At 51.3% G+C, this 10506-nt stretch overlaps 1 protein-coding gene across 1 annotated transcript; it reads right to left on the bottom strand.

The window, feature by feature from the left end:
• Positions 1-1154: 1154 nt before the first annotated feature.
• On the bottom strand, positions 1155-10429 carry ASF1B (anti-silencing function 1B histone chaperone). The gene is made up of 4 exons (XM_045492242.1): positions 9785-10429; positions 5479-5594; positions 2733-2909; positions 1155-2348 (listed from the first exon to the last, which is right to left on the bottom strand). The coding sequence occupies exons 1-4, from the start codon at positions 9891-9893 to the stop codon at positions 2142-2144; spliced, it is 609 nt and encodes a 202-aa protein (XP_045348198.1). The 5' UTR covers positions 9894-10429; the 3' UTR covers positions 1155-2141.
• Positions 10430-10506: the final 77 nt, after the last annotated feature.

Below are 10506 nucleotides of genomic sequence, written 5' to 3' on the forward strand. Positions count from 1 at the left end.
CGTCATTCATAAGGCCTGGCGCAGGATATCAGGGTCCAGGCCGAGGAGCCTTCTGGGTCTCCCCCAGCCACAGCCAGATCTTCAGGAGGATGCTGGGCCCCGGGAACAGGGGATGGTTGGAAGGGGGCTCTGTGTCTATCCCTTTGCTGGGCATCTACCCTGGGCTTGTGTGCGTCAGTAGTAAGAGCTGGCACTCGTTAAATAAATTACTTTTCACCACACTCCTATCACGGAGGTACTATTAGCATCACTCCCATTTTACAGATGAGGAGTCTGGGGCATAGCCAGGCTAAGGATTCCTTTTGTCCCAGAACAATAAAGATGACCATTTTTCTGGGTGCCCTTTTAAAACACAGCCTGAGGTCAGTTTCTCTCTGCCACACTAATGACATTTGGGGCAGGGTCATACTTTGTTGGGGAAGGGGGCTGTCTCGCGCACTGAAGGTTTAAAGGCATCCTGTCTCTACCCACTGGATGCCAGTAGAAGCCCTTCCCCCCCGCCCCCCCCCCCCCCCCAACCATCTCCAGACATTGTTAAATTGCCCCCGCTTGAGAAACACTGCAGAAGACCCAAACAGAAGGTGCCAAGAAGGGAGGGGGGCTGGATGAGCCAGCTATCTTGACTCAGAGGGCTAGCTAGTCTCAGGTCTACAAGCCAATTTGCTGTCCTGCCCATAGGCTTCTACAACCTGCACCCTATCCAGTAGCTGTCTTCACCCATGTTCCTAGGTCCACCAGTTTCTGGGAGGTAAGTGTCTGGGCACTTCTGTGAATTATGGGGAAATGGCTCACCAGCCAGACAAGTCTACCCTGGGCTGTGGGGTTACAAAGTAAAGTAAAATTTAATATGTTGCTGTGTGTGTCCTTGGAGCATGATGTTAACTTCTTCCTGTGGGTCAAGGTCAAAGTCTAAAAAATCACTGGTTATGCTCTATCCGGAACAGCTGGGTTGCTTAACTTTTGACAATGAAAAATCCCTCCCTGAACCTCAGTCTGGAGTACAATTAGGTAACCAATTAAGACTAGGGTAAGAAGCTAAGCAAGGGAACACGGGACAGTCAACCCACTGTCTGGGGCAAGAGCCCCCTCAGCACGTCACGAGGAGAGATGGACAAGAGATGGTCAGCCCACCTAAGACAAAAGCAGAAACAGTCTAGATGAAGTGCTTTTTATTTTTAGACCAACCAAACATGTTTAATATAAAAACCTTTTAATATACAAACTGCAATCACAACAGCATCCACGTAGCAGCGAGAGGGCCGGGTGTGCCAGGGGCAGCATGGCAGGAGGAGAGGTTTCCAGAGTCCCTACTGTTTCCTGTGCCTGTAGTCTGTCTGTAGCCTGAGAGCATGAGGTCTTTGCAGAGGGGCCCGATGCCGACACCGAGATGGACAGAGCACAATGGACTCCTCCAACATGCCATCCTCCCACTGTGACAGCCTCCAGGGAAAGCCAGATCCAGTTAGGAGATGACAGGAAGGTGGCTGTGACTGAGAGTTGGACCATCATTCCTCAGCATCCTGCTGAGCACAGCTTTGGGAACAGAGGTTTTCCAGAGGCTGTTGGATTGAAAAGACCTAAAAACTGTCCTGGAAGGACAGAAATTATGTCCAAGTCCACCTTCTAACCAAGATTTCTTGCCTGTGACTCCAAAAAGCTGGGTGGATCAGCTCAGATGTTTGGGAAGGGACAGGAATGACAGGCTTTGTCTCAATAGTGCTGGAGCCTTGCCAGACATTGACCAAGAAAGTCTCAAGGCAGGGCAGGGAGGTCTGTGGGAAGAATTTTGGGTCAGTGGTATTCACAGGACCATGGTGGCACAAAGGCCTGCAGGCGGAATTTATAGTGTGTGTGGAAAGGAGAAAAGACACAAGTCACAAAGAATTAAAAACTGAAGTACCCGCTTCTTACAGGCCTGGGCACTAGAGGTAAGATGATCCTTCTGGGTCAGGGTTGGGAGAGACCTGAGGCCCGCTCCTTCCTCAGAGCCATGTCTGCCTAGCCTTGGTGTATTTGATGGCCCCAGAGTCCTCCAGATGGCCTCCATGGGACTGTCTGGGAGGACCGCCTGCCCCCTCCAGATGCTCTAGGAGACTGGCCACAATCCCAGCTGGGCCCAGGCTGGGCCTGGATCCCTGCAGCTAGATGCAGTCCATGGAATTCTCGGGGAGGAGGCCAGGAATGCAGCCAGGGAGACCCAAGCCCTTGATGGGAGCACAGCTGAGGGGGAGGCCACAGCCCAGGGCAGGGTCCTGGTTCTCTATGGCTTCTAGACTGTCCATGTTGTTGTCCCAGTTGATGTGGAAGCGGGTCACGCGGGGGTTCGAGGCCAAGATGTTCCTCTGGAGCTGGGGCAGAAAGAGGAATGTCAACCCTTGTAGGCATGCCCTCTCATTACTCCCACAGAGCCGGGGCCCCCCCAAACCCCTGCCCCAAAGTCAGGAAGAACAGATCTCACTTATTCCATCTCCATCAACAACTACATGTAGAACTCCAGGGAGCGCCTGTGTACCATGACTTAGGGCTGGGACCTATCTAATCTTGATTCTGCGAGGGGTGCTTCTGAGAAACAAAAGACCTTTCTCTCTCCAGTTCTAGTCTGGAGCTGCAAGATATGAGGATGGCTTGAAAACCTTCAGAAGTGACCTTGGCTCCCAGTTCCAATGAGTCAACTCCCCCAGGTGCAAAGGAGCCAGCCTGTCTGAAGCAGGAAGTGCAGAGACAAGCCCCACCTGAGAGAAGTCTGGCTTCAGGGGTGGGTTCTCCCGCAGCTCGGGATTGGGGTATTCGTTGTTGACATAGTAGCCCACACGGATGAACTCCTGTCCGTGGTACGTGCAGGTGATGAGGACCACGGTCACACCCACGGCATCGGTCTCGGGGATGAGGGATGGGTTGGGGGCGTCAGCCTAGAGGAAACACATCCTGGGCCTTAGTACTGACTGCACAGCCACACCTCAACCAGGAATACAACGATTTTCAAGCAACACATATTTTACTGAGCCAAAGTATGGTCTCTGCCAACAGGAGTTTTTAATCGAGTGGGGAAGACAGAATCAATCCCGCAAATGCCTGTAAAATGCTCAGTGTGACAAGTGCCACAAAGAAGGAAGTGGTGCTGAGGAGTGTAGTGAGCAGGGGGGGAGGGCAGCATAAGATAAGGCTGAACAGGTAGGCAGGTTGGTACCAGGCCACCCAGGGCCTTTTGGGCCAGTTAAAGGCTCAGGAAAGACCAAGAATGTTTAGCAGGAGATAAGGGGTCTGTGAAGAAGACTGGCAGGGGTGCCTGGGTGGCTCAGCTGGTTAAGGGTCTGGCTTGAGCTCAGGTCATGATATCATGATTCCTGAGTTCAAGCCCTGTGTCGGGCCCCTTCCCTGCTTATGCTCGCTCTTACAGAAATTAAAACTTAAAAAAAATTTTTTTTCAAAATTGAGTCAACTCCCAGGGCGCCTGGTGGCTCAGTCTGTTAGTTGGTTAGGCGTCCAACTTCGGCTCAGGTCATGATCTCAGTCCATGGGTTTGAGCCCTGCGTAGGGCTGTGCTGACAGCTCAGAGCCTGGAGCCTGCTTCGGATTCTGTGTCTCTGCCTCTGCCCCTCCCCTGCTTGTGCTGTCTCTCTCTCTCAAAAATAAACATTAAAAAAAAAAAAAAAAAAAAAAAAAAGAGTGGCAGTGTGGGACACTGTGACAGGAGGACGGCCGGCTGCTGTTAGAGCAGGGATACTGGGCAGGAGGTTACAGCAGTCATCCTGGAGCAGGGACAAACTTAAACCAGGAAGTAGAGGACAGACGTGGACAGATTTGGGGTGTGTTGTTATGGACAGGAGCAGCTGTGTAACGGGTGCAAAATGAAACCAATATAACCAAATGAAACATGGGGTCCCTTGTTCACAAGTTAGTAAGTTTCAGCCAGCGACAGCAGAACATTGTGCCGGGTGCAAGGCCCTTGTGGCTGCATGGGCCGAATGCTCGGGACGCCAGCCCTGCTTGTGGAGTGGAGTAGGTGGGCTCACTGGGGCCTGGATACAGGTGGATGAGGTAACACCTCCTAACAGCATGAAATGGAGTTGCTTGGACTGGGGTGGGAGGAGCAGAAGGGGAGGTAGGTGAGGATTTGAGCAAAGCCTCTGAAACTTCAGGGAGCGTTAAGAATTGCCCTGTACCTGTGCTCCTGCAGCCCCTGTGGCCCTGGATTAGAGTCATGTAGCAGCTATAGTGAATCTTCATTTGTGAATTCGCCTTCTTGCTAATTAGTAGTAGTTATCTGTAACCTCAAAATTGGGGTGTTTTCGTGGTCATTTGAGGACATGCAGAGTGGGGAAAAATCGAGTTGTCTGATGTACGTGTTCCCAGGTGAGGTCATCACCTCACCTCATCTCAGCACATACTGTAAATGAGCATCCTTTTTGTGGTCTTTTTAATGCCACGTTTCTCACATTTTGGTGCTTTTTGTTGGTGATTTTGCAGTTTAAAATGGCCACCAGAGGTGCCTGGGTGGCTCAGTTGGTTGAGCGTCCAACTTCAGCTCAGATCATGATCTCACGGTTCGTGAGTTCAAGCCCCACGTCGGCTCACTGCTGTCAGTGTGAGGCCTGCTTTGGGTCCTCTGTCCCCCTCCTTTTCTGCCTCTCCCCCACTCACATGCGTGCGTGTCTCTCTCTCTCTCAAAAATAAACAAACATTAAAAAAAAAAAAAAAAAAAAAAAAAGGCCACCAGGGCGCCTGGGTGGCAGTTGGTTAAGTGTCCGACTTTGGCTCAGGTCATGATCTCACGGTTAGTGAGTTCGAGCCCCACGTCAGGCTCTGTGCTGACAGTGTGGAGCCGTGGAGTGTGGAGCCTGCTGCTTCAGATTCTGTGTCTCCCTCTCTCTCTGCCCCTCCCCCCTCTCACTGTCTCTGTCTCAAAAATAAACATTAAAAAAAAAAAAAAAAAAAAAAAAAAAGGCCACCAAGCATAGTGCTTACTACTGTCTAGGGTCCCTAAGGGCAAGAAGGTGATGATGTGCCTTATGGAGAAAATACATGTGTTAGATAAGCTTTTTTCAGGCATGAGTTACAGTGCTGTTGGCCAGGAGGTCAATGGGAATGAACCAACAATAATATTAAATAAAGGGTCTTTAAACAAACACACATAAAACAAGCTTACGTATTTACTGGTTGACAAAAATAGGACTTGTAGGAACCTAATCCGTATTTCTTCCAGGGGCAATGGTTCGGTATTCGTTAATTCAGCATTTACAGCGACCTTCTGAAGCATAACTCCCGTGAATAAGGAGAATCGACTGTGATCAGTGGCTTATGGTGACAACGATGACACAGAGGTGGAGGAAAGGGAAACGTGTGAAGTACTTCCGAGAGGTCAGAGTTCTTGAAAGCAAGAGCCAGAATTCTGAACCTGAACCACTGAACCACACCGTGTGCTTTTGGACAGAAGAGGATAATTCTAGGTGCCAAAGCCTCAGGCCTTGTCTTTCTTACCTGAAAGATGAACATGTGTCTCCCTGCTGGAACAGGCCCAACCAGCACGGAGTCTAGGATTTGATCAAACTCCTCACTCTCCGCTGAGCCAACATAAATGATCTTCCACTCTAGGTCTGTAAGGATATGAGGTGTTAGGGACTTGAAATAGCTGGGGAGCACGAAGGCAGGGGAAGGGTCTTCTCGAGTTTTGGACAGATCCTTAATATGCTGGAAGAGTTTTATTCTCAAGACCACCTGGCATCTCCTGGGCACTAAGTGCTGGGCACCACTGTCCTGTACACTGGAAGGGGCACGAGCCTCTAATTCTAGGGGGTAAATTTCTCCTGTGAGCCTAGCTTTGCCAAGCGACCTCGACTCTGCACCTCTGGGGGAACTCGGGGATCTCAGAGCCTGAGGGTGAACCGTATGGCAGAGGTTGAATTAGGCGCCACGTGACAGAGGCGTGCTGAGGAGGGAACAGCAGGGAATTGGGCCATTTCAGGGCTCTGCCCACTGGGTGCTGGGATAGGAAGCAGCATCCTCTTTCACACACAGGGACCGGTGCCACCGAACTGAATAGATCCCTCGACAACTGGGGCATGGCAGCAGATTCCAATCCAGCAGGAGAGCCAGACAGCAGGAGGGGGAAGACGAGGCCACTGGGGGAGCCAGCCAGGCCCCAGGTCTTCCAGATCAGGCACCAACTCATGCCGGCTCTTAGACCCTTGGGTGACAGTGACTCAGTCAACAAATGTGGCACCAAAAGATGATCCTCCGAACCCCAACTCTTTCATCCCATCCAGTGGGGGGATCTCATCCCTGAGTATGTTCTAGCAAGGTGAAAGGAAAAGTGCTTAAGGAGAGACCCGGCCCATCAAGCGCCGGAAATCCCTGGTCACCGCTGCCTCTTGCAGGAGGTCCAAGTGTATCAGGGGCAAGGTCACACTAGTACACGGAGGCTTGGCAGGAGACCTGAAACTTATTTTGGGTTCTTTGAAATTACACAACCCACAGCTCCAGCAGCCAGGGGCGGGGCGGGGGGAAGTTTCACAGGAAGTAAACTGTTGTTGAAGTTGCCCTGTTTCTTGGTCCAGTGTCCCACAAGAGCATCCAACTTTGGAAACACAGCTATGCAGGGCCACAACTACAGAGGTTTGACACCTGAGCCCCCAGCTCTTCCTTGATACACTGACTTTCTGTCGCTTTGCAGTTTTACCCAGGCCCTCTACTCAGGAAAAAGGAGCCTGAAGGAGAGCAGGCCCCGCGTAGGCCACAGGCACTTGATGTCCAACACCACTGGCAAAACCTAAACAGCGACCGGAGTGGGTGCTGACTAGAAGAGAAAGCATGCTGTGCCGGCAGCCAGGCAAACGGGCGGCAACGGCTCCCTCAATGCGGGCCGTTAAGAAATCAGAGAATTAACAGAAGGCCATAGTGAAATATTGACTCGAGGGTTAGAGGAGCTGCTGAAGTCATCCATGGAAGACAGCAGATGATTGAGATAAAGGCCTACAAATTGGATCACCTTAAACTTGCCAGAGTGTTTTAAACAGAAGCATTCCTAAGTGGCTTCATTTTGGAATTTAACCATTCTTTAGAATTAGATGTGGGACATCAATCACCAATACAGCACAAACTCATTCCTCTGGAATACAGGACTCAATTGTACCTATGAAACATGGTGCACCTAACTTTTTAGGCAACTTCAAGGGTAACTTGACAATATTCAATTTTGTCTTCACGCTCTAACTTTACAACCTAACACCTGACAACATGTTCCTCCACTATATATGAAAACAAAACCCAAACCAACAACCTGATTAAAGCCATGCAAAAAACTATCGTTAGTTGAACTAGCTGGAGAATGTTTCCTGCCTTAAAACACAACACAACACAGAAACCGCCCATGTAGGAGGCTTTTTTCTGTTTATCACTTTGCCGTTTTTCATAATCATATAGACGAACCCTGGTCTGACCACGGTGACAGCTGTGGGTCAGAACATCTGCTTCCATGACTTATTCAAACAGCAGCTGTTGAATTTCTCCATGAAACAGAGGAAAAACACACGTAATGTATTAAACGTGGACCTATGCCTTGGAAGCATCTATTTCCAGTTGCTGAGGAGAGAAAAGAACCAAAGGGGCCCAGAGCCCTTGGGAAACACGGTCAGCCAGTGACTGGGGGTTGGGTCTTTTGTCAGGTCTTCAGTTGCCAGTGTCAAGGTGACAGGACTGAGATTTCTCCAGAACCTGAGAGACTCCTAAAGCCAGGCCCCCTCCATCTGTTTGGGAGTCAGGAAACGGATTCCCTCTGCTCCATGGGAAGAAGTCCGGGAAGAGGCAGAGAGCAAGTTGGCAAGTCAGAGTCATGGATAGCCCTAGGGATAGAACCAGAGTCTGGATTTTCAGGCCAGAGTTTGCTTTCCAACTTGAATTTCTCTGAGCAAAAGCTTTATTGTCTGGGTGCAATTAGTAATAGCACTCTCCTCATTCTGTTTTGAGAGTGTCCTGGTGTGGAAATAAATTCTACGCTCAGTTCCATTTACGTTCCATTTCTAAAATGAGGGATGCATTCTTTCTTTCCCGGGTTATAGTAAAAGCGGAGAACTCTGGACTCAGGACTCACAGACAAACTCTAGTGTCAATACTTCTACAGACCGGCTGTGTGACCTTGGAGAAGTCATCTCATTTCTATTAAGAAACGACCAGCGGTGGACTTTTGCCTTTCCTGCTCTGAGTCTATAAACAGATTAGTAAAGTAACAGGGCAGGGGTTTTCCTAGGAATAAAACTGCTAGATAATGACAATGCAACCATTTTTAAATGCAAGGAGCGCAAACAGGCTGTTTGAAACCCGATCTCCTGCCTTCTGGGAACTGTGAATCCCTTAACCTATTAGCTCCTTACATCTCCTCCTGGCTTTAAAATTAAATCTTATTCCACAGTGTCATTCTACACTTTAATTATTTATTTACACCCTGCCTTGTTCCAGAAAGGATTTAACTGGGCTTATTCTATAGTTAGTCACAAGTAGATTCCTTAATTTAAAAAGGAGAAGAACCTAGGAGAGATTGATCCGTTGGCCCGGCCGAAAAGCACACATATCTCAAACCGTATCGGCCCCAAGCTAATCCAAGTGGCTGGCTTTTCCCACAAACCACCCACCTACCGCTGAGAGGTGCTAGTTAGCACACCATGGCCTCACAGATCTCCACCTCCTCAGCGGCTGTTTCTTCTCCTTTAACCACCAAGTGGAGAATTGGTCTAATGGAGTACTTCCTTCCTGAAAGTGGTGCCAAGAGTCCCTGGGCAACCTTACATTTTAGATTTTTATAGACCTTTACTTGAAAGGTCTTTCATTCTTTGTGGCTTCCGTCTTGTCATCTGTGAGATGAGAGCCATGTCCACCTTTATAACACACAGATGAATAAGTACGTCTGTGAAAGCACCCTGGAAAAGATGCACAAAAAGTTCTGACCTCTCAGCCGGTTGTTTGAAGCCAGATACCGTCATGGCTCAGCCTGGCCCACCTAACCCCCCCGAGACTAGGTCAGACCATCAAAAGTGTTGCAAGAAGCGCCTCAGTAGATCAGCTGGAACCTGGTGGGCAGACAGTGGGAGCTGGCTAAGGCTTGCCTGGCTATGCCACCCCTCCAATAGGAGTGTTTATCAAAGCAGGCAGAGAGGAGGGAGGGACCGAAGCTGGGGAGACCAAGTTATCTTGAAAGACTGGAGCTGGAAACCTGCCCTGCCTCCCCAGGTGGGTATCAAGAGTGGAAAACTGGGGCCTAGCTAAGGAGGTGGGAAGTCAGGTTCTAGGATGTGTGCTTTGGGGTAGAAAACAATCAGAAGGGGGTGGGGGTGGGGTTGTTTTAATATCAGCAGGCTAGGGAGGGGACTGGGAGACAAATGGGGAGATAGGGGCGAATTAGGTCTTGCCACGGGGGAAAGGGATTTCACAGGGAGAAAGGGTGATAGAGGGGCTCCGTTGCGGAAAAAGGGAGGGAGTTTGGGGAAGATAGGGTGACTGAAGGTCTCTGCAGGTTAAAGAACGGAGACTGAGGTCTCTACAGAGAAAATAGGTGCCCAGCAGGAGCTCCACAGAAAAAAAGAGGGGGGTGATGAGGTCTCCACAGGGATAACTGGAGTGACCCCGGCAGGGGGTTGGGTTGGCCATGGGGTGTCAGGGGTAGTCTCTACAAGGAGGCTAGGGCTGAAGCGGAGGGAAAGAGGGAGATCAGGGTTGGAAGGGAGATCAGTTGTTTCACGGAGGAGGTCGGGGTCCGCCGGGGGGAGGGGGAATCTCCACACAGGCCCAGCCTCACCGTCCGCCAGGGCCTCACTGCACTCGAAGCTGATCTCGAACCGGAAGGGGCTGTGGAAAGGGCTCGGATTCTCCAGCACCGCCACGTTCAGCACAGAAACCTTGGCCATCGCCTTGCCGGGCTGCGGCAGAGGCCACAGCTGGGGCCGGGCCCGCGCCGAAGTCCTCTGTGGTCAGCCGGGTAGCGTTACCTAGAACCGCTCCCGCCTCTTCTGTCCGCGGACTGAAGTGCGTATTTGGTCCGCGCGCCTCCTTCAAATAGCCGGCCCCACCCTCCGGCCAATCACCGTCAACGCTTTCCGGCAGCGCGAGCACACCCTCAGCCAACCCTGGAGCGCGGGGTCGGCGCGCGCCGAGCCTCCGCGGACCAATCCGTGGAGCTCCCTCTCCGGGATGCGCGAGGGAGGCGGAACCATTTCTTGGCTTCTTCGGGTGTCCACCGGGAACCAATCCCCAGCGTCTCCGACTTGGGTGTCTAGGGAGGGGGTGGGCGGAATCAGAGAGCGGGGCTCCTATCGGCCAATCCCGAAGGTTCCCGCACCGGCGTGGCCCGCGCTTCGCCCAGTCCTTCCGGGAGACTCATCCCGGCGGAGGGCAGCGCCGCCAACTGCCTAGCGGTGGCGCGCGGCGCTCGCCCAAGAGGGCGGGAAGGGCGGTGCCGGCGCCCGCGGTGATTGGCAGGGAGGAGAGTGGCAGGGACGCAGCAGATTCTTTGAGAGGTGA

This window comes from Leopardus geoffroyi, chromosome A2 (genome assembly GCF_018350155.1).
Source record: "Leopardus geoffroyi isolate Oge1 chromosome A2, O.geoffroyi_Oge1_pat1.0, whole genome shotgun sequence".
Classification (NCBI taxonomy): domain Eukaryota; kingdom Metazoa; phylum Chordata; class Mammalia; order Carnivora; family Felidae; genus Leopardus; species Leopardus geoffroyi.